The 27,590-nt window shown below is 42.4% G+C and overlaps 1 protein-coding gene across 10 annotated transcripts in view; it reads right to left on the reverse strand.

The window, feature by feature from the left end:
* Positions 1–583: 583 nt before the first annotated feature.
* METTL21A (methyltransferase 21A, HSPA lysine) overlaps positions 584–27,590 on the reverse strand; it is a 59,469-nt gene continuing 32,462 nt past the window's right edge. For all 10 annotated transcript variants that reach the window (XM_089671216.1, XM_089671232.1, XM_089671257.1 and 7 more), the window contains 2 exons: positions 10,713–10,824; positions 584–1,314 (listed from right to left, as the gene is read on the reverse strand). In XM_089671216.1, coding sequence (XP_089527342.1) covers positions 923–1,314; positions 10,713–10,824 — 504 coding nt within the window. In that variant the 3' untranslated portion in view covers positions 584–922. The remainder of the gene's footprint in view (positions 1,315–10,712; positions 10,825–27,590) is intronic.

Genomic DNA, 27,590 nt, shown 5'->3' on the forward strand with positions numbered 1-27,590 from the left:
TATATATTTTATTTTTTTAAGTCACTCGTTTAAGTGTATATTTATACAGGGTTTCCTAATTTTTCACCATTTTTTCATGTGTTTATTCACTATTGGATACAGATTGTATCAGAGCACTGTGTGTGGATAATTATGTTGTATTATAGAATTTGTGTTATTTATTTTACTGTGTAGCACTTCACCATTTTTTATATATAGAAAGCATAAATGTATTTCACCCATGTGCAGTTTGTTAGGAGTTTTACTTTAAAACCATCACTTCATAAACATGCTTACCTGTACTGAACCAGCGATATCTCACTGATATCTCATCTCAAAGGTAGCAAATGTCAAGAAAACTATTCCAGATTATTGTTACCTATTCAAATTAGTGTAGATTATAATGTACAAATTGTTGATGGTTATCAAAAGGAGCAAATAGCCAACGTAAAACCATGTTCAGATAGAGAAAGTATTGCAAATAATGAACCTAGTCCATAGCCCTTTGATATACCTAGTGACATCATATGGATCATAGACAAAAGTAAATTATTAAAAATAGGCGCAACCCTGTGAAAGAATGCTGAGGTGGCGATATACAGAGTTTACATGAAGTATATATTTTTAATGAAAATATTTTACCACACCTTGAAGACAGAAAAGTATAAACATGTAATCCATACTTCAAGAAGGTTATGTACAGTAGATGGGCCAAATTAAGATGTACTAATAGTATATAGCCGATGCCCAGTGGGGCTTAATGGGAACCAGTCAAGTCAGCTCTTGTTTTACATTCCTTTTAGGTCAATTTCCAGAAGAAATGCTAGTTTTTGGGCAGGATCCTGGCTTTGTATCATTCTGCCCTGGAAGTAGGTAGTATGGTTTGAGAAAGTCACATAATGGCAATGCGCATCTTTGCCTCATATGATAATCTTTTTCTGCTTTAAAGTTCTTCTCTCTGACATATCTTCAGCGCTTTAAAAATATGGACATCAACATTCTGATCATAAAGGACCTGAACCACTTGAAAATGTTGCCTCATCATGTCCAGGAACTGATTATCACGTTGGTATCTAAGCTTGCATGACAATAAGATAACAGTATTTTCTGTACTCAGATGGAGAATAGTCTTCAGCAAATCTTGGAATGTTTCCTCCAGATAGACGATATCTGCTCCTACTATGACATCAAATGTTGAGAAATTCTCCAACCCTTTGCCCCATGTGAGTGGTTTCACAGACACTTTGTGTAGAAGATCTGTTGGAAGATTATCATGAACATTTGTTTTCAGAAACTCCAAGGCTACTTCTCGATCTGTGACTGTAACTTCAGCACCTAGAACAAAAAAAATTGACTGTGTAAAACACTTTAGTAAAATTGTTTTAGATTTCTGACTGACATCAAAAACCTGTGTACCACATTTAACCAACAAGTATCCCTGACTTAATGGTCCTTCAGTTCTCTGACCAAATGATATTTTTCTACATGGATTTAACACTTAAAGCAGTACAAAATGCACTATACGTACCACCTTTCTAATGGTCTGGGTCCCTTGCTGGTGCTGGCATCTCTCGGGTGCCAGTCTTGAAGCATCTCTGTTGACCAGTGCAGGATGATGTAACTCCTGCAAATGCACAAAAGTCAGTCATCCCAGCACATAGAGACTGTGCTGGGTGATGTAAGCTGAGCTGCGCATGTGCAGCTTGATTTACAGTTGTGTTCAAAATAATAGCAGTCAGACATCACTAACCTGATCAATGTTTTTGGTAGAAATGATATTTCTACATGGCAAATAATTTACTAGCAGGTGTAGTAGAGTAATAGAAATCCAACAGACCCAACAGTCCTGACATGCATGCTGCTGATTCTGTGTAATTGAATCACTTATTGAAAGGGGCATGTTCAAAATAATAGCAGTGTGGAGTTCTATTAGTAAGGTCATTCATTCTCTGAAAAACAGTTGGCAATTATTGCCCTTATTTAAGGAAGGAAGGCAGCAAATGTTGTACTTGCTGGTTACAGTGCATTTCTCTCTGAAATTCTGAGGAAAATGGGTCGTTCCAGATATTGTTCAGAAGAACAGCGTACCTTGATTAAAAAGTTGATTGGAGAGGGAAAAACATATAAAGAAGTGCAGAAAATGATAGGCTGCTCAGCTAAAATGATCGCAAATGCTTTAAAATGGCAACCAAAACCTGAAAGACGTGGAAAAAAGCGAAAAACTACCATTCAAATGGATAGAAGAATAGCCAAAATGGCAAGGACTCAGCTAACAATCAGCTCCAGGAAGATCAAAGAAGATCTAAAGTTACCTGTGAGTACTGTTACAATGACGCCTATGTGAAGCTAAGCTATCTGCAAGAAGCCCCCGCAAAGTCCCACTGTTGAAAAAAAGACGTGCTGAAGAGGTTGCAATTTGCCAAAGAGCACATTGACTGGCCTAAAGAGAAATGGCGCAACATTTTGTAGACTGATGAAAGTAAGATTGTTCTTTTTGGGTCTAGTGGCCGGAGACAGTTTGTCAGACAACCCCCAAACACTGAATTCAAGTACACTGTGAAGACAGTGAAGCATGGTTGCGCAAGCATCATGATATGGGGATGTTTCTCATGCTACGGTGTTGGGCCTATTTATCGCATACCAGGGATCATGGATCAGTTTGAATACATCAGAATACTTGAAGAGGTCATGCTGCCTTATGCTGAAGAGGAAATGCCCTTGAAATGGGTGTTCCAACAAGACAACGACCCCAAACACACCAGTAAATGTGCAACATCTTGGTTCCAGACCAACAAGATTGACGTTATGGAGTGGCCAGCCCAATCCCCGGATCTTAATCCAATAGAAATTTGTGGGGTGACATCAAAAATGCAGTTTCTGAGGCAAAACCAAGAAATAGAGAAGAACTGTGGAATGTAGTCCAATCATCCTGGGCTGGAATACCTGTTCACAGGTGCCAGAAGTTGGTTGACTCCATGCAACACAGATGTACAGCAGTTCTCGGAAACAGTGCTTATACAACTAAATATTAATTGATTCAAAGGAATGCAAAATCTTCAAACATTTTTCAGTTTATATATTGAATGTTTGAGTTTGTAAAGAAGAATACAAACACTGCTATTTTTTTGAACATAATATTCACTTTTCTTCAAATTTTTTAGAGGAACAACACAAATTTGATATATTTTTCTTCATGTTTTGATTTGGAATAGAATGTGTAGTGTTCCCAATGCATTTGTGTGTATGGAAATAAAAGCTATTAGAAGGATTTTGAGCTTTATTCACTTTTTTCAACACACTGCTATTATTTTGAACACAACTGTACATGCTACAGAAGACTGCAAGCAGGCAGGTAGGTCTATTTTATTGCAGAAGAGACATTGCATATCTCTTCTGTGATAAAAGCCTGCCTGCTTGCAGTCTGTTTTAAAATTTCTTCAGTGCCTCTTGAAGGGTCTGTATTAACTGGCTTTGGGCATTGATGACATCAGTTTGACATTATCAAACATCAGAATTCACTAACAGGTGCATATGACCTGCAGCTGACCACCTTCTGACCAGCTAAAAGCAGATTTGCGTGACCATAGACTTATATGGTAATGAAAAATTCACTTGAAGCAAACAAAAGCCCATCAAGACAGGCCTCACTGATTAGAGACTCATCAGACAGACCCTTATGTTGTTGAAAACCCACATCATCTTGCCTAGGATTTACAAAACATAAGGGCACTTAGGACAGTGCTTGCCAGAAAGAAAAACTGGATTTTTTGCTTACCAGTAAAATCCATTTCTTGGCGTACAGTACAGTACAGGGAATGGGATCTTTTAGTCCTAAAACTGGGTTATATGCAGCTACGTTCAGGTGATTGGACACTGCAAAAAAAAAAAAAAAAAGCTGTGGGAACAGCTCTTCTTTATAACCCCTCTCACTCACAGTTAGCTTCAGTTTTGTAGCAAATAATAGGGAGATCATAAGAACAGAGGGGAGGGACGACTGCTCTGTACAGTACTCCCAAGAAAATTATTTTACTGGTAAGTAAAGAAAAATCCTATTTTCTTAGTAGAACAGTACAGGAAACAGGATCTTTAATCAAACCCTGGGACATCCAAATTCAGTCCAACTGAGGGGTAGGCAACAAAACAAATGCTACTAGGCTAACAGAATAAACAAGTCAAAAAGGCCCGACAGAAAGCAGCCTGTAGCACCATACACCTGAAGCTGGCATCAAAGGAGGCTTGAACATCCACCTGGTAGAACGTAACAAATATGTGAACAGAAAACAAGGTGACAGCTTTGCAAATCTGAGAAACAGATGCCTGATGCTAAAAAGTCCATGAAGCACTAATACATCTCGTACAGTGCGTTTTACAATGGAAAGGAGGAACTTTTAACATTAGACCAGCCATTCTCAACCAAAGTTCCTCCAGGGGATACTAGGGATTCCTTGATTTGTAGTGATCAGCCTCCCATTTGATGGTGCCTACAAAGTTCCAGAGCCAATGCCCTTTGACACGATACCAATGGTCTTTTAGCTACCTGTAAGGGTGGCTTTCTTCCCACTGACCATGTGTTTGTGTAACATTAGGAAAGGCTCTTTACAGGATAAGGTCGATAGCTCAGAGCTTTCGCATAGAAGTGATATCCACAAGGAAGGACACTTTGCAAGTAAGGTCAGATAAGTTAATATCCCTTTACAGATTCGAAGTTAAGATCCCACGGAGTAACCAGGGAACATACAAGAGGAGACGTGTGTGACATCTTGTGCAAAAGCCTTGACTACACAATAAGAGACTAACCGTTTCTGAAACAGATTGTACAAGCTCAATTTTTGTCCTTTAATGGTACCCAGGGCCAGTTGCCAATCTAGACCAGACTGTAGAACATGTAGGATATGTCCATGGAGAACTTCCTAGGACAGAACTTCCAAGCAAAATAGGCTTTCCAGATGTTAGGATAGACTTTCTGAGAAGTCAGCTTTTGTGTCTTTCATGATGTTAACGGAACCTGGATTTCAACATTCAAGCCGTAAAAGCCAGTGAATGAAAAGCAGGACAGTGGTCTAGTGCTTCTGAAAGGAGGTATGGACAATCCAGAAAGGCTAAAAAAAAAAAAAAAAAAAAAAAAAGGAGTATGCCCAAATACCACATCCTCCTGGGCTTGTTTAGTGTGATGAGAATCACTGGGATGCTCTTGATCCTGTGAAGCAGAAAGATGTAGATTTGGTGGAATTGATCCCACGAAGTCAGTGTCTACTGTGAAGGCTTGAGGTTCCCAGGACCTGGACACTAACCTGTCCAGTTTGTTATTAAATCTATAATGATCTATGGATCATAAGGCTGAGAGACATCTCCCTACTCTGAAAAGTGAGGGCACCTCTTAACTGGGAAGAGGACATGGAGGACCATGTCTTCAGATAAACGTTTGTTCCATATTTTGGTTCAGAGCTGTAGGCCTGAGAGGGGACAAAAACATTTTCATAACCTCAGAAATAGAAGAGCTCTGCACAGAAGCACATGCTTTCTTTTTCTGGGGAAGGAGAAAAGCTTTGACCCCTGTGATTCCTTTGATGTACTTAGCAAAGAAGGGACCAAGCAGACAGTCTCCTTTAAAGGGCAGATGTTTAAGCAGTTTCTGTTAACCAACATTTGAACTAAAGAGAGCTCATCCTGGAGATCAGGCAGAGGGTATCTGCCAAACCATTCATGCTGTAGAGTAGGGCCACAGGTAAAAACGCTAGTTGTTGATGTACAGAATGATCCATTAGGATGGAAGTAGCGTCTATGGCAAACTGCCATGGAGGGTCTGCCAAGCAAGACAACATGGCAGAGGTCCACAACAGGGACCATTCATTTTCAGATGAAATTCTCCACAATAGGATATTGCTGAGCAAAAAGCTTTGAATTCGTAAGCAGCTTTTCAGGGAGAGGCAATTCACCATATAGGATGGTCTCTAGGAGCAAGTGGACTGTAAAGGTCTTAATAGGCAATAGCATAAAACTGTAGGGACCCCAGGTGGGAGAAACTGGGGTAAGTAGACTAACGCTAAACGCCCTGCACATGTCTGTGTCCCGGTATTAGGTGCACTTTGCTCTCCACTTGCAGTGCAGTTGATGTTTGACAGCTGAGCTGTGTACAGGACATCCAGTGATATGGAGATCTGAGATCGGAGACAACCTCATCTATCATCCCACACAGCCTGCATACATCTCATCGCACCATCACCAAGTCTTCTGTCTTGTATGTTAGGGGGAGCCTTTAATTCCCAGATATCCTGCCTCAGGACGAGACCCATTCTATATCCAGAGAGGGATCTCTCATCCAGGGAGCAACACCCATTTAACCCGTAAAGAGGAACTTTGGTGGACGTGGATCACCTATAAAGCCCTAAGGATCCTGTCTGATGACCATCCATCCTTTAGAGGGAAGACTACATAGCTCCTGACCCTCCTTGATGACACCTGGAATATTGATAAAAAGGCTTATTATATATGTACGTCCGGTGAGTGCACATTACTTACACTAATAGTGCACGGACACTGCTTCCATAATATCAAACACTTTAAGAGCACAAGAGTCACTTTTTTTAACGGTTTTTATATATATGAACTTTGCATTTGAAACCTATAATTTTTTTGATTGATTTTATATTTCTTAAGCGCTGCACCCCTTTTACAGTAGAGGTTAGTAGTGCCCTGTGAAGACTGACTACTAACCCCCACTTCTTAACCCTGCGCTTGTGATTTGCTAGGTGCAGTGTAAAAATATGTTCCCGGAGGGGTCGTCACAACATCTGCTGCTACTTAGCGGTAAGGGTTAAGCCTTTTGTGTCAGACACTGTAAGCTGGTGCACCCAGGTAGATGTCTAGGGGTTTCTGTGCTGTACTGTGGATGAAGCCTTGAGCACTGCGGGCAGCAAGAAGAAAGCATGCGCAGAGGAAAATGCAATGCACATACTCAGTGAAACCACTGAGAACAAGGCCATGCAGGCACAGTGACACCCAATGCAATATACTTGCCCCAAAAAATGAGCGCCAAAGTTTATTAGCCAGTGAATCCCATACATGGCTGCGACACACTGCTTAAAGTATTACCGCCCATGCTCTGAAGCAACATACAGGCCGATCCCACATCTTCATCCAAGCAGGGTCTGGGTGCATCCAGCTATGGTGCAGCCATAAATATTGATAAGATAATCATCTTAGGGAAATATTTAAGTAAGCTTCTCTCAGTAGAAAAAAAAGAGGTCAATCACATCAAGACACTAGCAAATAACTGAAGCTAGGGGGGAGTGGGAGGGATTATAGGAGGGGTGTCCCAGCAACTCTTTTTGCCAGTGTCCAATCACCCATGCTTTAAGATCCTGCGTTCTGTACTGTGCGATTAAGAAACATTTTTTTTTAAATACTAAAAATACAATGTGCACACTGATGTTGTTCATGTCAGCATCTCTCAGCAGCTCAGTTTACTCTGCTCCTTAAGAATCTGTTCTGTTTTTACAAAACAGATTAGAAAGATGACAAGTCTGCTGGGACAGAGGAGCAGGGTGAACAGAGCTGCTCTGAGAACATGCTTCTGCTATGAACTTTGAGCATCAATTGCATCACGGTACTGGTAACTAGAAGTCAGGGAAGTCTTCTTTCAAAGCTCATCTACTATGGTCTATATACTATTGGCCATAGCCTGGTCACTGGTTCACTATATGGAAGATTAAGAGATCTGTGCATTTGGTTTAGTCAAATGACCCTGTTTTTAAATGCAGTGAAAATTTAACATAGAACTCTACTATATAGTTATGTGTCTGAGAAACAGCAGTCACAGACCTGGCAGGGATATTGCACTAATAAACAGACTGGCATTTAGATAAAGAAGTCGTCTGGTAATTTTCTCCTATACAATTATGTTAAACTGCTAAAAGGAAATGTAAAGTTTTGATGACGTCACATGGCATGACGTAACGCGTAGAAGGAGCTGAGTGACGCTGATGCTGCAAGAGAGCCGATTTGCAGCTGTACAGTGAGATTTTAAAGGCTTTTTTTAACCATTTGATTATTGTAAGTGCATTACTGTTAATAAATGCCTAGAATGAGGTTTACCACACTATGAGAGGCCATTGTATGTTTTCTTGAGTGTACTGTGAGCAAAGGAAGAGACCGGCAGTCTCTTAAAAGGGACATCCACCAGGATTAATTAAAGGAGAAGATCATCCATACGGTTAACCAAGAAGATAAAGGCTATTACATTTATACCTCGTGGAGGGTAAAACACCCATCTAGACCTAATAACACATGTTCTTAGGTCCATAACTAGAGGTGAGCACCTAAGAGGAAAGGTGGTGACTTTGCATGTTGGTGTGGATCTTTGTTTATTGTGCATGAAGTGGAGCAAGATTGGCACATTGGAGATAGAAAACACGGCTTTTAGACTGGGACTATATTGAGTATCATCACTATGGAACTTTGTCTACTGATTGTCTATTGATTTCTTTGGACATATTGGTTTCCACGTATTTTCATGTAACAAGTCATGTTAATAATTGATTAGTTATGAGTCACACGGGTAGTGACATGTATAACCATGCTGGGAATGATAACTCACACATTTTTTTGTGCTCTGAAAATCAACTGTGAACACATCACATGTATGGTGGTATAACTGATCACATGTGCAGCACCATGGCAGCTGCAGATCAAATAGAGGCCAAGATGGCAGATTCCTTGGCTGTGAAGGATAAGATGGTTTTGTTCCGCTTGTTCCGTGGACAAAAAGAGCAGGGGCACTTCAGCATCTACATTTTCTGCATTCAGAGAGCATGCCCTTTTAATTCTTCTACATATATCAGAATTCTACAGCCATGGAGACACTATAAAAACGGTTTCTATACATAATTTTTATTATCCATTGTTGGTGCTGCAGTGAACTTGGTCCAACTTGCAGATCGAGTTCACTGTACCATCACTCAAAACTGCCACATGCTGTTCATAACTGTGGTGGGCTATTTCTAGAAGGGAGACTAGATTTACTTTAGCGCTGACTGTGGTAAACAGGATAACACCAGGAAGTATGTCAGCTGCTTATAGAGCTCTATCATTTGGGGGAATTTAAGTCTTTGTGCTAAAGAGGTTTTTATATTGTATTTGTAGAGTTGGGCAGCACAGTGGCTTAGTGGTTAGCACGTCTGCCGTGCAGTAAATGGGTCATGGGTTCAATTCCCAACCATGGTGTCTCCTGCATGGAGTTTGCATGTTCTCCCTGTGCTTGCGTGGGTTTCCTCCGGGTACTCCGGTTTCCTCCCACTCTCCAAAGGCATGCTGGTAGGTTAATTGGCTCCTGTCTAAATTGTCCTAGTTTCATCCCTGGCCATGCGGGATCTCCTGCATGGTAGGCGTTGGGGAAAGGCCTGGCAACCTACCCTGTAAAATAATTGCTAAGACAATTCATGGAAAAAGTCGCTTACGAGTGACTGTCCATGCAATCGCCAAGGGTCGGATACGACTGGATGGATGGATAGATGGATGGATGGATATATAGATTTGTAGAGTGCAGTACATCTTTTTACTTTTTAAATTTTGTTATGCAAGTCAGTCCATTATTATTCATTTCTGTGAATTACATGGAGAAACACTTGCAGGTCTTATAAATCTTTTCACCCAAGATTCACACAACTTTTACCGATCGCACATTTTTAAATCTAAATCCAACAAAAAAAAGTTTTAAAGCTGCATGAATCTTGTTAAATACATTTATAAAAATAAAACACACACACCAAAATAATATATTGCAGCTTACCAATTCTTAGATGTGGTGGCTGCATTAGTTTTCTTTTACAGGCTTTTTTTTTGCCTTTAATTTACCTGGTGATCCAGCCAGTAACACAATTCCTGTCTTAGGGTGTCTGCATTCTGGATGAAGTAGTGAAGCAGACACCTTTGGATAGTAGCACTGTCAGTCTGCCAAGAGGGTAGTGTTGGACTAGCAGATTTAGATGGACTTGACTAACAGACTGAAGATGAACTCCAGCTAAGCCAAGATTCACATTATGCTGGTTTCCCAGAAGCCATGTTTGCATGGGCACAGCAGCTCATTCAATTGAACTAAACAGTTACAATATTTTTTTCCTTTTGGGATAAATGTTTTACATAAATTAATAAAAAGCTGATCATTGTAAGCAGCCCTATCACTGTTAAATTATTTGATGGAACCCTATAACTTCCACTACGTTTGGATGGCGTGGTCTGTTAAAGTAAGTTGAAAAATAACAGACTTACTGGCAGGGTCACCATGTGAAAATAAAGGGAAAATGCCAATAGAAAAAAAAAATCAAAAAGGAAAACTAATGCAGCCACCACATCTGAGAATTTGTAAGCTGTAAATGTTTTTTTGTTTTTGGGTAAATACTGCTTTTAATACTTATGTAGATTTTCAATAAACAACACAACATCAGAAAATAACACTGAACTGAAAAAAAGAAATACGCTATTGTTTTGGAGATTTAAATATTCTACCTCAGATGTTCTTTAAAAACATTAACTTGTGTCAAATACAAATGAATCATAGAGTATTGGAAGCTGAAGATATGTGGATATACTTGTATGTTAAAAGTTATTGTTGAAACTAACCATTATTGTTTCACTGGCATTGTATAACTGTCAAGAAAATCTACTGTGGAGACAGTACAGTAAAATAAATGAATTCAAATAATACAATTTCCTTTTATGGTTTTTATGACACTTACCAAGTAATGCAGCCACAATTCCCACCAATCCTGTTCCTGCACCCAGTTCTATCACGGAACGACCTTGCAGGTTAATGCCGCCAGCTTCTAAGTACATGCAAAGAACAACTGCCTGTGGTATGATGATACACAAATTAGTATAAATATAAATTGTAAGCCTTTATAGGTTTATATAATAAATACAATTAATCTCTAAAGTAGAAATATAAGCAAAACTATTTTTTCTCATTTTGGATAGAGCAAGGGAGAGTTATAACCCCTGTCAAACATTGTTTTCTTTGCCATCTGTGTCCCATTGCACAGATTTCCTTTATCTTCCTGTCCCACAGCCAAACAAGAAGTGAGGGGACTCTTTGGAGACCTCTAGGTCACCAGAACTAGTGTCCCCATTGGAAGATTTCCCCTCTATTACTTTTCTGGGGACAATCCAAAATTTTCTTTTACATTCAATAATGGTAAAAAGGACAAATAGAGAGGGTGAATCTCCTTAACGGTGCACAAACCACAATAAAAAAAAGCGTTCTAATCCATCTAAACTCTATGTAAAACTAAAAAAAAGCTTTGCCTTTGGTTATAAAGTACCCCACAACCCCCCAAGATTTCACAATCTCCTTTTCAAGCTCCTCTGTGATCCACACTGTGAAGCCCAGGGGGAGCAGCATAGCTGCCACTGCAAACTCTATTGCCAGTCCCATGACTGTTTATTTTGTACAGGCACAGAGAAAATACTATACATTTCTATGTAGAGATCATGTATTATGTGCGCGAATAATAGACAGGGGATTGGGATTTTTGTGTACATACACAGAAGAAGCTCTGTATCTGTCGAAGAGTTTGCAGCAGTCCTGTTTAAGTGTAGTAACATAAAGGGCTATCACCTTACAGCCAGAAAAATAGGAATTTTATATTAACTGTAAAATCCTTATCCTGATGTCGATTGAGGGACACAGGAAGTCTGTAACTTTTATGGCGTGCTTCTGATTACAGGAAGAGTGAACACTGGCAAAAAGAAAATAAAATGTAGGCCAGCCCAGGATATCCCCTTCTACTATCAGCTTGCCCCAGGTTTATAGCAAAGCAGTTCCAATCACATGGTCAAAAACCCAGGGGGGGAACCTGTGTCCCTCAGTGGACACCAAGAAAGGGAAAAAAAAACAAAAAAAAAAAACACAAAAATCCATATTTTTTCTTATTCATTGAGGGACACCCAAAAGCAGCCTGAGGGGTGCCCAACATAGCAAACACTTGGCAACATAATCAACAGGAGCTGGAGACTTTTTGCAGCTCAAAGACCTATTTAAATAACCTTACACCTTAAACTGGCATCAGATTAGGTCGAAACATCCACCAGGTAGAATTTAGAAAACATGCGAATAAAAAAAAACAAGGTGGCAGTGTTGCAAACCTGGAAAACAGTTGCTTGGTGCTGAAAAGGTCAGGAATCTCTCACAAATCTAGAAGAATGCACCTTGACTGGCAAAGTAGAACCCTATCCTCGAGACTGTAGGCTTTGGTAATGGTCTACCTAAGAGGTTGTGAAAAGAGAAGCTGGATAACAAAAAAAGAATCAGTCTTCCTGAAATAAGCAGTGGCTGACAGTTAATTACGCACGAACTGAAACACATCCAAACAATGGTGAAAAACTTCCTTTTGGTGAATTGAAGCCGTATAGAGGGAAGGAAAAAAAAATGTCTTGATTGAGGCGTAAGGCAGACACTACCTTACACAAAAGAAATACTGGCCCAGAACACTGCCTTGTTACTATAAAAACCAGAAAGGTTTCCTTGCAGGAGATTATAACAAGAGTCTTCTAACCTGTAAGTGACAACTGATATTTCCTATTAGGAATATTAATATTGTAACTGGGATATGAGTGCTAGCAGGGTTGAAGGTTTTGTGCAGTGCACAGTGTGCTGCATGTATGCAACAATGGAGCAACAGCTCCAGGATGGATACCGCTGCGATAGATGTGAGCAGACTGCCCTTCCGGAAGCTCGTGTTAGAGATCTGGAGGAGCAAGTTGCAACACTGGACAGAACCGACAACCTTTAAAAGGGGTCTTCTGCTCTCTGAGCAGGTAGCTAATGGGATTGATGTGGAGGGGCTAATCAGGATTATCAGGTAGGAAGATGGGTTACTGCAGCAAGAGGGAGTGGTAGGAGCTCACAGAAAAGGAGGCCCGGCCCTGGGTTTAAGCACCCAAACAGATTTGCCAAGTTGGGGGAAGATGTGGGGGTGGCAAGCTCAGGGGTGGCAGCCTTGGATGTCACTGCTATCCCTAATAGCCGGGAGGGCAGACCATCCGGGAGGGCTGGTGAGGGTATTGCAGGAAGGCCTAGACAGTTGGTGGTAGTAGAGGATTCTATAATCAGGACTGTTAGAATAATTTTTCGCCAGGATCGCCTCAACCAAATGGTTTGCTGTCTCCCTGGTGCCAGGATTCGGGATGTGGTGGACTGGGTTGATAAATTACTGGGAAGGACTGGGAGTGACCCAGCTCTCTTGGTCCATGTTGCAACCAATGACAGAATACATTGGTTGCAACACGGTGGATAAGGTGGAGGCTCCTTAAGAATCAATTTAAAAGAACTAGGCTGCAAGTTGAAGAGAAGGACCTCCAAGCTGATAATTCTCTGAAATATTACCTGTGCCATGCGCAACTCAGGAAAGACAGGGAGAGAGTAGAGAACTAAATGCATGGCTAAGGACCTGGTGTAAGAGGGAATGATTGGTTTTCTAAAGCACTGGGCTGACTTTTCATTTCGGTGCAACCTATATGCTAGAGATGGCTTGCACCTAAATGGAAGGGGGTCTGCTGTGCTGGGAAGAGGTTTATGGGATGGCTAGAGAAGTATTTAAACTGGAGGAGTATTTAGATTATAATGCAGCAGACAGATCAAACAGGGGTCAGTCCTTATTGGTGGGTGGAATGGGGAAAGATGGGGGGAGGACTATGGCAGGTGATAAGAAGGTTCCCAAGTTACAAACAACCAATGGAATTGGTACCATTTGTATGAAAAAATAAAATATACAAAATATGTGTACACAAGGTGTCAATGCATTAAAGTGTTTGTTCACCAATGCCAGAAGACTGCCAAGCAAAATAGGTGAGTTGGAAGCTTTGGCGCATGAAAAGAACTATGATTTAATTGGTATTCTGGAATCTTGGCTTCATTCTTCACATGACTGGGTCATTAATATTCCTGGCCATGTTCTTTTTCGGAGAGACAGGGTAAAAAGGAAAGGTGGTGGTGTCTGTCTACGTGAGAAGTGATCTCAGAGCCAGTGTGAAAGAGGACCTAGTTGACAGAGAGTGAGAAGAGGCTGAAGCATTATGGGTGGAACTGCACATGGGAGTGCATACTGCAAAAGTAATAAGAGTTTGTTATAGGCCACCCAGTGTTATCAAGCAGGTGGAGACTCAGCTTCTTGCACAGATTGAAAGGGCTGCAAAAGACTTGGACAGTGATAATATTGGGGGAGTTTAACTACCCGGAAATTGACTGGAGTAATAGCACTGCAGGAACAGTTAAAGGGCAAAAAATGTATAAACCTACTGTACAGGACAAATTTTATGGTACAGTTCATAGAGGTCCCAACTAGGAATGATGCTCTGCTGGACCTGGTAATCTCAAACCATGCAGAGCTTATTACTAATGTCCATATAAAAACATCTGGGTAGCAGTGACCATAACATGATTTAATTTATTGTTAGCTGTAAACAACAAGCACAAATGGAAAAATAAAAATTCTCAAATTTAAGAGAGCTAATTTTAAGGCTGAGAGCTGCTCTCCAAGACTTAGACTGGGAGGAAATATTGGCATCGATTAACACAACACAGAAATGGGAGTTCTTCAAAAAGACTGTATGTGTACACACTGCAAAATATATTCCCCAGGGCAACACGTTTAAAAGGCTAAAAATCAAACCTATGTGGCTTACGGCAAAAGTTAACAAAGCTATAAATAGTAAGAAAACAGCTTTTATTAAATATAAAAATGAAGGAACGCTATCATTGTTTAAAGATTACAAAGAATATCACAGAAAATGCAAAAAGGAAATAAAGGCCACAAAAATTAAAAATGAACAACAGATTGCAAAAGATGGCAAACCCCCCAAAATTCTTCAAATATATTAATAGTAAACAGCTCAGGTTCAAGCATGTATGCCCTTTACAAAATAACCTAGAGTGGGTTACTGGGGACAAAGAGAAGGCAAATTTATTAAATACCTTCTTAAGTTCTGTGCATACAATGAAGCATGGGGGGAGTTCTTGTCCATAATGGGCATGGTATTGACACAGCTCCAGATGATCCACATTGGCTCACAACTGATATGATACAGAAAGATTTAGACAAAATAAAGGTGAATAAAGTACCTGGACCAGATGGCATACACCCATGGGTCCTTAAAGAATTGAGCTCTGTAATTTCAAAGCCATTGTTTCAAATTTTTAGGGACTCTTTAATGACTGGCATAGTACCACTGGATTGGCGGAAGGCCAATGTGGTGCCTATATTTTAAAAGGGGTCAAAATCTTTACCAAGTAATTATAGACCTGTTTGTTTAACATCTATAGTTGAGAAGATACTGGAGAGTTTAAAGGACAGACCACATAGGTTAGTTCTTTCTGAGAAAAAAAATATTTTAAGCAACAGACAGCATGGATTCATGAAAGACAGAAGTTGTCAAACAAATCTAATTTCTTTTTATGAAGAGGTGAGCAAAACCTTGGACAGAGGGGTGGCTGTGGACATGGTATACTTGGATTTTGAAAAAAGTGTTTGAAACAGCTCCCCACACACAGCTATTGTGTAAGGTAAAGTCTACGGCTTGGAAAAATCTGCATGTAAATGGATAGAAAACTGGCTAAAAGATCGTATTCAGAGAGTAGTGGTTAATGATTCATACTCTGAATGGTCTAGGGTTGTCAGTGGTGTACCCCAAGGTTCGGAGATGGAACCCTTACTTTTTAATATATTTATAAAGGATATATGGTCTGCGATTACAAATGCTGTTTCAGTCTTTGCAGTGGAATAACGTCATTACAGGATGTCTCCAATTTACAAGCCGACCTCAATGCTCTGTTTAATTGGGCAAATGAGGTTTATTGTTGATAAATGTAAGATTATGCACTTGGAGACTAAGAATATGCATGCATCATACATACTGGGGGGGGGGGGGTACAACTGGGGGAATCAATGGTGGAGAAGGATCTGGAAGTTCTGGTAGATCATAAGCTTAATAATGGTATGCTATGCCAAGCTGCGGTTTCTAAACGAGAAAAATCCTCTCTTGTATTAAAAGGGGTATAGACTCCACAGAGAGAGATTTCATTTTACTCCTGTACAAATCATTAGTAATACTTCACCTGGAATATGCAGTTCAGTTTTCAAAAAGAAAATGGGGAATTGGAGAAAATACAGAGAAGGGCAACTAAACTGATAAGAGGCATAAAGGAGCTCACTATGAGGAAAGATTACAGGAACTGAATTTATTCTCTCGAGAAGAGAAGATTAAAAGGGGGATATGGTCAACATGTATAAATACATCAGTGGTTCATATAGTGAACTCGGTGTATAATTATTCACCCTGAGGTCATCACAGAGGACAAGGGGACACTCTTTACATCAGGAGGAAAAGAGATTTAATCTCCAAATACGGAAAGGTTTCTTCATAACAAGGAGCTGTGAAATGTGGAACTCCCACAAGAGTTGGCCAGCTCAGTGGATTGCTTTGAAAAAGGCCTGGATTCTTTCTTGGATACACATAATACAGGTGAAACTCAAAAAATTAGAATATCGTGCAAAAGTTCATTTATTTCAGTAATGCAACTTAAAACGTGAAACTAATATATGTGATAGACTCATTACATGCAAAGCAAGATAGTTCAAGCTGTGATTTGTCATAATTGTGATGATTATGGCTTACAGCTCATGAAAACCCAAATCCACAATCTCAGAAAATTAGAATATTGTGAAAAGGTGCAATATTCTAGGCTCAAAGTGTCCCACTCTAATCAGCTAATTAAGCCATAACACCTGCAAAGGGTTCCTGAGCCTTTAAATGGTCTCTCAGTCTGGTTCAGTAGGAATCACAATCATGGGAAAGACTGCTGACCTGACAGTTGTGCAGAAAACCATCATTGACACCCTCCATAAGGAGGGAAAGCCTCAAAAGGTAATTGCAAAAGAAGTTGGATGTTCCCAAAGTGCTGTATCAAAAGCACATTAACAGAAAGTTATGTGGAAGGGAAAAGTGTGGAAGAAAAAGGTGCACAAGCAGCAGGGATGACCACAGCCTGGAGAGGATTGTCAGGAAAAGGCCATTCAAAAGTGTTGGGGACTTTCACAAGGAGTGGACTGAGGCTGGAGTCAGTGCATCAAGAGCCACCACACACAGACGGATCCTGGACATGGGCTTCAAATGTCGTATTCCTCTTGTCAAGCCACTCCTGAACAACAAACAACGCCAGAAGCGACTTACCTGGGCTAAAGAAAAACAGACCTGGTCTGTTGCTCAGTGTTCCAAAGTCCTCTTTTCCGATGAGAGCAACTTTTGCATCTCATTTGGAAACCAAGGACCCAAAGTATGGAGGAAGAATGAAGAGGCACACACTGCAAGATGCTTGAAGTCCAGTGTGACGTTTCCACAGTCTGTGTTGATTTGGGGAGCCATGTCATCTGCTGGTGTTGGTCCACTGTGCTTCATTAAGTCCAGGGTCAACGCAGCCGTCTACCAGGAGATTTTAGAGCACTTCATGCTTCCTTCCGCAGACAAGCTTTATGGGGATGCTGACTTCATTTTCCAGCAGGACTTGGCACCTGCCCACACTGCCAAAAGCACCAAAACCTGGTTCAATGACCGTGGGATTGCTGTGCTTGATTGACCAGCAAACTTGCCTGACCTGAACCCCATAGAGAATCTATGGGGCATTGCCAAGAGAAAGATGAGAGACATGAGACCGAACAATGCAGAAGAGCTGAAGGCCGCTATTGAAGCATCCTGGTCTTCCATAACACCTCAGCAGTGCCACAGGCTGATAGTTTCCATGCCACACTGCATTGAGGCAGTAATTGCTGCAAAAGGGGCCCAAACCAAGTACTGAGTACATATGCATGCTTATACTTTACAGAGATCCGATATTGTTCTATGTACAATCCTTGTTTTACTGATTGCATGTAATATTCTAATTTTCTGAGATTGTGGATTTGGGGTTTTCCAGTTCCAGTCTGCTTAATGCTCTGGGATGGCAAGCCATGATTTACCAGTCACCCGGCTGAGATCTACTGGTTGCTGACCCCAGTGCTATACTGACCTCATTTTCATTGCAGAGGTCTTATGATTAAGATGAGCAGACTTACAGTTGCAAGAAAAAGTATGTGAACCCCTTGGGATTGCGTGGAGTTTTGCATGAATTGGGCATAAAATGTGCTTTGAACGTCATCTAAGTCACAATAGAAGAACACAGTCTGCTGAACATAATACTACACAAACATTAGATGTTGTCATGGTTTAATTGCACATAACATGTAAACATTCACAGTGCAGGGAGGAAAAAGTATGTGAACCTTTGGACTTAATAACTGGTTGACCCTCCTTTGGCAGCAATAACAACCAAACGTTTCCTGTAGTTGCAGATCAGACCTGCACAACGATCTGGAGTAACTTTGGACCACTCCTCTTCACAAAACTGTTTAAGGGTAGCAATATTCTTGGGATGTCTGGTGTGAATCGCTCTCCTAAGGTCATGCCACAGCATTTCAATCGGTTTGAGGTCAGGACTCTGACTGGGCCACTCCAAAAGGCGTATTCTGTGCTGTTGCAGCCATTGTTTTGTTGAATTACTTGTATGCTTTGGGTCATTGTCCTGTTGCATCACCCATCCTCTGCAGAGCTTCAGTTGGCGGACAGATGGTCGTACGTTTTCCTGCAAAATGTCTTGATAAACTCTGGAATTCATTTTCCCATCAATGACAACAATCCGTCCAGGCCCTGAGGCAGCAAAGCAGCCCCAAACCATGATGCTCCCTCCGCCATGTTTTACAGTGGGGATGAGGTTTTGATGTTGGTGTGCTGTGCCTTTTTTTCTCCACACATAGTGTTGTGTGTTCTTCCCAAACAACTCAATTTTGGTTTCATCTGTCCACAGTATATTTTGCCAGTAGTGGTGTGGAACATCCAGGTGCTCTTTTGCAAACTTCAAACGTGCTGCAATATTCTTTTTGGACAGCAATGGCTTCCTCCGTGGTGTCCTCCCATGTACTCCATTCTTGTTTAATGTTTTCCTTATTGTAGATGTGTCAACAAAAATGTTAGCATGTGGCATGCGCGGCCGGCGGGACGGACATGTCCCCGTGAGGCTCCGTCTCCCCGTCGGGTGACGGCGCATTATAGCAGCGGGTCCCGGCCCGCAATCACTCAAAGGGGATCCGATCCCCATGGCAACCACCCCGGGGCCTGATCCGCCCGGGTCTGAGGGGGATCTTTATCTTCAGGTCGGAGAAATCCGACAGAGGACTGGGTCCCCACTGTGAGCCGCCATAGGCCCGCCCACCGCTGCACACAGCATACCGCGGCTGCGGTGAAGAAGGAGAGAGCAGGGAGGGCTGAGCACAATATAACAGGCCCCCCCTTAACAAACAGCAAAATGGTCAAAGGGGCACCCCGACATCAGGTCCCCCCATCGACCAAAACTATAAAAGAGGCCTTGGCAAAGGCCTCCACAAAGATGGCCGCCGCTCCAACACGTGGAAGCAAGCAAGCAGCAGGGGCATATGCAGCCCTGAAGGATCCGCAGCCCAGCCATCCCTGCACGTCTGAGGGTGAGTCCAACAATGAGACAGATGTCCCTACACAAGCCCTGATGTCTGACCTTACACCCACTGACCTTCTATCACGATTTGAAAAAATGCTACACAAAGCTTTGAAGCAAACCTCGGACCGCATCACTGCCACACTTTCTAGGGAAATCCGTGAGCTAGGACAGCGCACTGCGGACCTAGAACAGAGGGTAGATGGTCTTGACGCTTCGCTTCAGATGCTTACGGATGACCTTGATCTTCTGCGCGACGAAAACGCAACATTATTACCACGACTGGAGGACTTTGAAAACCGAGCATGGCGCTCAAACCTGCGTATCCGTGGCCTTCTGGAAACGATTGTTGATGTCCAATCAACAATAACAGCTCTGTTCCAAGAGCTCGCTCCAGCTATCCCAATTGACAGATTAGAATTGGATAGAGTTCACAGGGCGTTAGCACCACGACGCGCGGATGGTCCACGACGTGATATTATAGCCAAACTCCACTTTTTCCGTACCAGGGAGCAACTCCTGCAGGCTGCCCGTAACGCAGAATCTCTTCAGTTCCAAGGTCATACCTACCAATTGTTCCAAGATCTATGCCCTGCAACCATCTCCAAGCGCAGGGCAATGAAACCCCACCTACAAGTACTCCAACACCACGCTATACAATATAGGTGGAGCTTCCCCTTTGCAGTGCGATTCCGATACCAGTCCAGAGATCACACCTGCAAGACTCCAGAGGACCTTTTAGACACTCTACGGATCCTGCAACTACATTCCCCAGCGACGCCTTCAGAAAGCGCCAAGCGGAGGTCCACATCTTGCTCACCGCGGAAGTCTCTCCCCACACGTGCAGTTGAAGGTCAACTCCATTTCCACAAGCGGGGACGTTTTTCGTCTCCGGGCCTACCTTCGCACGATACCATGGACTGAACAATATTCCATGTTTATTTTTCTTTTTTTCGCCACATGCATCGTAAGGCGTACTCGTTTGGTTATCACCATGGCGGTTACCACCGTAGTTATCCACTCTTCCTCTACCTGTTAAATTTTGGTTGCCCCAATATCTGGGGATTGTTCTACACCCCCCCTCCTGAACTCCACTGTAGTTTATGTTTAGGTTCCTGGGTTCTGGCGGAATGAGATACCACACCCTTACACCGACGTTATCCAACTAGCACTTCCAGTGCCGCCCGAGTCTAGGATCCCTGATTTTCCTGAATGTCCTTTTTATGCACCAGCTTTTTTTTTTCTATCGGGACCTAGCCATTATTTTTTAAATACGCAGCTGTCACCCTCACGGTCCGTGTACCTGCACACTCCACCCTAGCCCCTGTGTTATTGGTTATTTAATAACACTTGGGCTATTGTTGTCCCCTGGCCAACCCTGATTCAGGGTGTCCTTAGGGAACCCACCTTTTAGGCCACGAATGGCCTTCTACACCCCTTCTCACCTGTTACCTTTCCCATACCGTACCCCTCCTCCTTCCTTCCAACATGACTCCATGACTTCGCACAACACGCTTCATAACGCTCTCATCCCCTGCAGTAAGCGTCAGGCTGCACCCCGAGTGGGAGTGCCACGCTATACAAACCGCTTTGCACTTTATCCATGGGCTTGCTAAATATCCTCACCCTGAATGTACAGGGTCTCAATATTCCGCAGAAACGGAATAAGGCTTTCCGAACCTTTGCTACACTTAAAGCTCACGTGGTCTGTCTGCAGGAAACGCATTTCACTCCCAACTCCACTCCTAAGTTTTTTGGTCCTCGATATACTCAGGTCTATACAGCTTCTGCCACCACCAAGCGCAGGGGGGTACTGATAGCCTTCCACCGCACAACACCTTTCACGTTATGCACCGAAATCAAAGACCCGGAGGGTCGTTACCTCCTATTAGTAGGGCAACTCCTGGACACAGATGTTACCATTGTAGCATATTACGCCCCAAACCAAGACCCCTTACCATTCCTCTCCCACCTACTCTCGGTTATAGATCACCATAAGCGCAGAACTCTAATTGTTAGGGGAGACTCTAACAGTGTAATATATCCCTTTCTTGACAAATCTCCTCAACCATCCCCCATCCCTGCCTCTAAACAGACCTTCCAAGCTATACTACATCGGTATTCTTTGATAGACACATGGCGGGAACTCAACCCAACTAAACGCCAATACACCTTTTATTCTCATCCTCACCAGTCATTCTCCAGGATAGACCATATTTTCATTACTATCGCCTCTTCCCCTCGGCTTCTGGCCTCTGAAATAATTCCAATCCCTTGGACTGACCATTGCGCCGTATTCACGGCTATGGCCTCGTTAGCTCCATCTCCCACCGAATCCTCTTGGATCATTAACGATAACCTGCTCGCAAACCCAGCTCACTGTTTAGAAATTGAAGCAGCCCTAAAAGACTATTTCACTCTTAACCAGTCTCCTGATATATCCCCTCTCCTGTTATGGGAAGCGCATAAACCGGTATTGAGAGGGTTCTGCATTAGCAAAGCATCCTTTTTAAATAAAACCAAAAGGCAACAACGTCTGTTACTGGAGCAAACCTATGATCACTCCCATCAAACTTTTCAGGCGGCTGCTACGCCCGCTAATCGTGAAGCCTTGGAGGGATCTAGATTGGCTCTAGATCTTTTTCTCACAGATCAAGCGGAACTCTCTCTCCGTAGATCCAGACATAAATATTATACTAGGGCAAATAAACCCAATACACTCCTGGCCCTCTCACTTCGTAGGCTTGACCAACTCACTAAACCTATCCGGATTCGCTCCTCCTCCGGCAACCTCACTAGTAACCCAGAACACATTCTACAGACTTTCCATAAACATTTGTCACAGCTTTACTCTTCGTCCACGCCTTTTGACTCCGCACAAGCCGACACCCTTCTAACTTCCATTTCCTTCCCGAAACTCTCAGAGTGCCAGTTAGCGGCGCTTGAGCGACCTATTTCCCCTACTGAAACCTTAGACGCTATTAAAAATCTAAAATTATGGAAATACCCAGGACCGGATGGCTTCTCAGCCACGTATTATAGGAAATTTGCTCACCTCCTCACTCCCATCCTAATGCTTTTAACGATCTACTATCTGGCCACACCTTTAACCACGAAACAGTGCAAGCGAACATTTCAATGATCCCAAAGCCGAACTCTGATGACACACAGTGGTCCAATTACAGGCCAATATCTCTTCTTAATATTGACAGCAAACTGTTAGCAAAAATCCTATCTTCGCGTCTTAACTTGTGTATTGGCTCTCTAATTCATAACGACCAAGTGGGCTTTATCCCAACTAGACAAGCAGGAGATAACATCAGGCGTGCATCTCTTCTAGCAAACTTAGCTAGGTCTCGTAATGTCCCTACCTGTTTCCTCTCCCTAGACATTCGGAAAGCATTTGATACAGTCTCACGGCCATACCTCAACTACATTTTGCATCGTTGGGGTTTTGGCCCACACTTCTTAACCTGGATCTTTTCGTTGTATCGAGAGCCTTCGGCCAGAATCTGGTATCTGGGGCACAGATCAGCTCAGTTCCCGATTTCCAGAGGCACGAGACAGGGTTGTCCTCTGTCCCCCCTGCTCTTTGCCCTGGCTATAGAGCCCCTGGCCCTCTTAATCAGAGCTAACCCGAATGTTAAGGGACTTGAAATAGGGGGCACGCATCATAAATTATGTCTCTTTGCAGATGACGTCTTGCTCTTTCTTACATCCCCATTAACTTCCTCCCCTTCCTTACTTCGGCTCCTTGAGACATTTGGCGCGCTTTCGGGCCTAATAGTAAACCCTAATAAATCGACAGCACTCAACATTTCCCTCTCCCCTTTAGAGTTGTCGCACTTGCAGCACATTTTACCATTACCATGGTCACAGCGTCATATCCCTTTCCTGGGTATCAAACTGACTCCTAGATTATCAGACCTTTACGCAGCCAACTATCTTCCGATGCTAAACCACCTCTCAACCCTTCTGACCAAATGGTCTTCCCTTCCCCTCGCATGGCTCGGCAGAATAGCAGTTATCAAGATGTCAATCCTCCCAAAAATTCTATATCTGTTTAGAGTCCTCCCTGTCCCAGTACCTCCTCATTACCTCCGCACACTGCAGCGTCGCATCTTTTCCTATGTATGGGGCAATACTCATCCTCGTATACCTCGCTCCACCCTCTATCGCCCTAAGCTCAGTGGAGGTTTGAGCCTACCCGACATTACCAAATATTATCAGGCAGCACATTTAGCCCAATTGCCTAAATACCATGCAACTTTTGAAATCCCTCAATGGGTTGCACTTGAATAGATAGAATGTGACCCTTTATCTACCGCAAACTTACTCTGGTTGAGGCCGATGGATCGCCGCTCTATAACCAACCCCATCACTTCTCACTTTCTATCCTTATGGGACAAACTGAAAACCCATTATCTTCTCCAATCACCCCACAATCCTATGCTCTCGTTCCTGCGAAACCCAGCTTTCCCCCCAGCTTGGCAGGCACCCCTTTTATTTAAAGCCTGGTCCTCTGCTAATTTACTCCGTACACATCATTTCCTACAGAGGAATAAGTTTAAATCCTTTGCCTCGCTACGGAAACGCATAGCCTCCCAGCCTCCGAGATATTCCGATACTTGCAGCTACAACACTTTTACGCTCCCTATACCACAATAACGAATCGGCCAGACACCATGTCTTTCTTTGAACGAGCATGCTACAAAGACCCTCATAGACGTGGGCTTATCTCCTGCTTATATTCACTTTTCACTACTTCGATTACCACGTCCCCCCCTTTGTATACCCATAAGTGGGAAGTGGATATGGGAAAGACATTTGACCCGTCTGAATGGGACCGCATTTGGGCCAACACAAAATCATCCTCACAGAACATTGTAGCATTGGAAACAAATTATAAAGTCTTAACCCGATGGTACTTTGTCCCGGCGAGAATAGCAAAATTTACCCCTAATTACTCACCCAACTGTTTTAGAGGCTGTACAGACCCAGGAACGCATTACCATATGTGGTGGGACTGTCCAATAGCCCGAACCTTTTGGGGTGAAATCTTCACCATAATATCTACACTTAGCACTACCACCCTACAACCCGATCCATCAATAGCCCTACTCAATCAATGCCCCCCTGGCATCTCCAATTCGCAATTTAGGCTCATCATGCAAGTTACAACGGCGGCTAAGCAGGTTATAGCAAAATCCTGGAAATCCCCCACCCTGAGTATCGCGGCCGTCAAAACTAGAATAACACAAGCCATGATACATGCAAAGGTGGAAGCCACAATTCTTGACACGATTCCTAAATTCTTACGCATATGGAGCCCCTGGGTAGAGCGCTTTCTCCCCCCTAACTTTGACGAATCACTCCTTCTCCCCTGATTTGTATACAATGCGCTTTGGATATACTCAATAGCCCTTTGTACGTAGCACGCAGGGGCGGTTGTAAACTTGGTGAACGTTCATGGAGTTATGGTTGTTGTTCCACTTTCCCTCTCCCCCCTTCAACCCCGGTTTGACCCCCCCTTCAAATTTCCCCCTATTTCTTTAATGCACTCGGGAGACATTACCGTGATTGGCGGGAACAATACTGTCTGTTATGTCAACCTGTATCTACCTGTGTATGCTAGTAGCATATAGACATTTGTATTGTGAATCTCATTATTTTTTTATATATATCCTATTGCCACTTCCATGTCCATTATACTGTAACAATGTCTCCTTGTTTGTTCCACTCTGCTTTATTGTTAATAAAATTGTTTGAACAAGAAAAATGTTAGCATGTGCCAGAGATTTCTGTAGGTCTTTAGCTGACACTCTGGGATTCTTCTTTACCTCATGCAGCATTCTGCGCTGTGCTCTTGCAGTCATTTTTACAGGACGAACACGCCTAGGGAGAGTACCAACAGTGCTAAACTTTCTCCATTTGTAGACAGTCTGTCTTGCCGTGGACACATGAACATCAAGGCTTTTGGAGATACTTTTGTAACCCTTTCCAGCATCATGCAAGTCAACAATTCTTGATCGTAGGTCTTCAGAGAGCTCTTTTCTGCGAGGCATGGTTCACATCAGACAGTGCTTCTTGAAACCAGTAAACCCAAAACAGGTGTGTGTTTTTTAAGGGCAGGACAGCTGTCAGCAACACATCCAATATCATCACACTGATTGGAGTCAAGGTTGGCTCACTCCTGGCTCCAATTAGCTCTGGGAGAAGTCATTAAGCTAGGGCCTCACATACTTTTTCCTCCCTGCACTGTGAATGTTTACATGTTATGTGCAATTAAACCATAGCAACATCTAATGTTTGTGTAGTATTATGTTCAGCAGACTGTGTTTTTCTATTGTTGTGACGTAGATGACGTTCAGAGCACATTTTATGCCCAATTCATGCAAAACTCCATGTAATCCCAAGGGGTTCACATACTTTTTCTTGCAACTGTAAGTGTCACTGGGATAACTGGGTAAGAGATATGCACCTCACAGTTTGATATTTGGAGAGAAGATCACTTTTGTGCACACTTTGAATGGGACTTGAATTACTTTATTCTCTTTGTTGTGTGTACACGAAGATTGATAGTGTGTTATCAGCAATGATTAATTTTCAATTCTGTCCCTGGTTCACTTACATTCACATGCATACGAAATTTTGATCAGCAAAGTATGAGACTGAATTATGTTATATATTATTTAGGATATAGAGATTGAGAGTGTGGGTAGTGCTGTTGTGTTATAGGGATACATGGGTTGCCAAAGAGGGGAGTATAATGAGCTACTCTATTAACAGCGCTTTCACAGAAGAAGGGGAGTGAGTCACATACCCTCAAAACCCAGATGTACAAGGTCTTTTTTTCTTCAATCCTATTGGCTGAGCAAAACAGTGGGCAAGAGAAAGGAAGGAAAATGTAAGCTGCTGGTGGGCCCACATTTAAGGTGAACATATTTCTTTGCCCTGGATGGATAATCACAGGTTCACTTAAAAGGAACTTGTGTTAAAATATGGAGGCTGCCATTGTTGACCTTTTTACACAAATTCTATTTTCTTAGCTGTCATGCATATTTAATAAACTTTAGTAAATTTAAGTTATTGATCTGGAACAGGACTGCAGCCACTGAACTGTGAGCAAAGTCAAAACATTAAAATCTGCAGCCATTAGAATAGCACCTGATTTGGATGTAAATACCCTCAAATTAAAGCTGACAGTCTGCAGTTAAAGCACATCTTGTTTGTTTCATTTCAAAGCCATTGTGGTGGTGTATAGAGCCAAAAATGTTAGAATAAAAGTGTCAATGTCCCAATATTTATGGACCTGACTGTATAAAAGATGAGGTTGCAGCAAGTAAATAGATATCCAACATGTCAAAACTTAAATTTGCGCACACTTGTGAAATGGCGACGAACTTCAGTACCCTGTATGTTCTATAGGCAACACTTTTAAAGCTCCCTATAGGTCATCGGTTTAGCAGTACGGAGGAGGTCTGGTGCTATAATTATTACTCTCATTTTGGCGTGCGCGGCGATATGTAACATGGGTATCCCAATCGACGTTTCCACGTGTAGGCGCCCCAGCGTGTGCTTTTATGTTTGTACATGCATATATGTGTGGGGGGGACCTCTATTTTTTTTTTTTCAGGGGGAAATGTTATCTGCCTGGGTGCAACTTTCAATTTTTACATTTAAAAAAAAAAAAATTTCCATCACATAGGGGACAAAGTTCTCTATGTGGGGGGAGAGGCTGGCACTATGTGGAAGCAATCAGCGGTAGCGCTGCCGCCTGAATGCTCCTGACAGGTTGAAAAAAAAAAACCAAAAAACTACCTGCCCGACGCCCAGAACTACATGTCCCGGGCATCGGGCGACATAAATTCAACATCCCCGTTATACAACCCGATTTATATCTGTTACTGTTCCGGGAGTCATCTTTAAATATCATTTAGGTCTTGGAAGCACAAGAAGCAACACTGTGCACTAAAATGACCAATGCATTTTAAGACTCGCTTACTACAGCCATAACATAAATCCAAAACAGAGCTGGCTTGGAAAAGAGCACAGATGCTTA

Source organism: Staurois parvus, unplaced genomic scaffold (genome assembly GCF_062004578.1).
Source record: "Staurois parvus isolate SC_StPar_1 unplaced genomic scaffold, SC_StPar_1.0 ptg000011l, whole genome shotgun sequence".
Taxonomy (NCBI): domain Eukaryota; kingdom Metazoa; phylum Chordata; class Amphibia; order Anura; family Ranidae; genus Staurois; species Staurois parvus.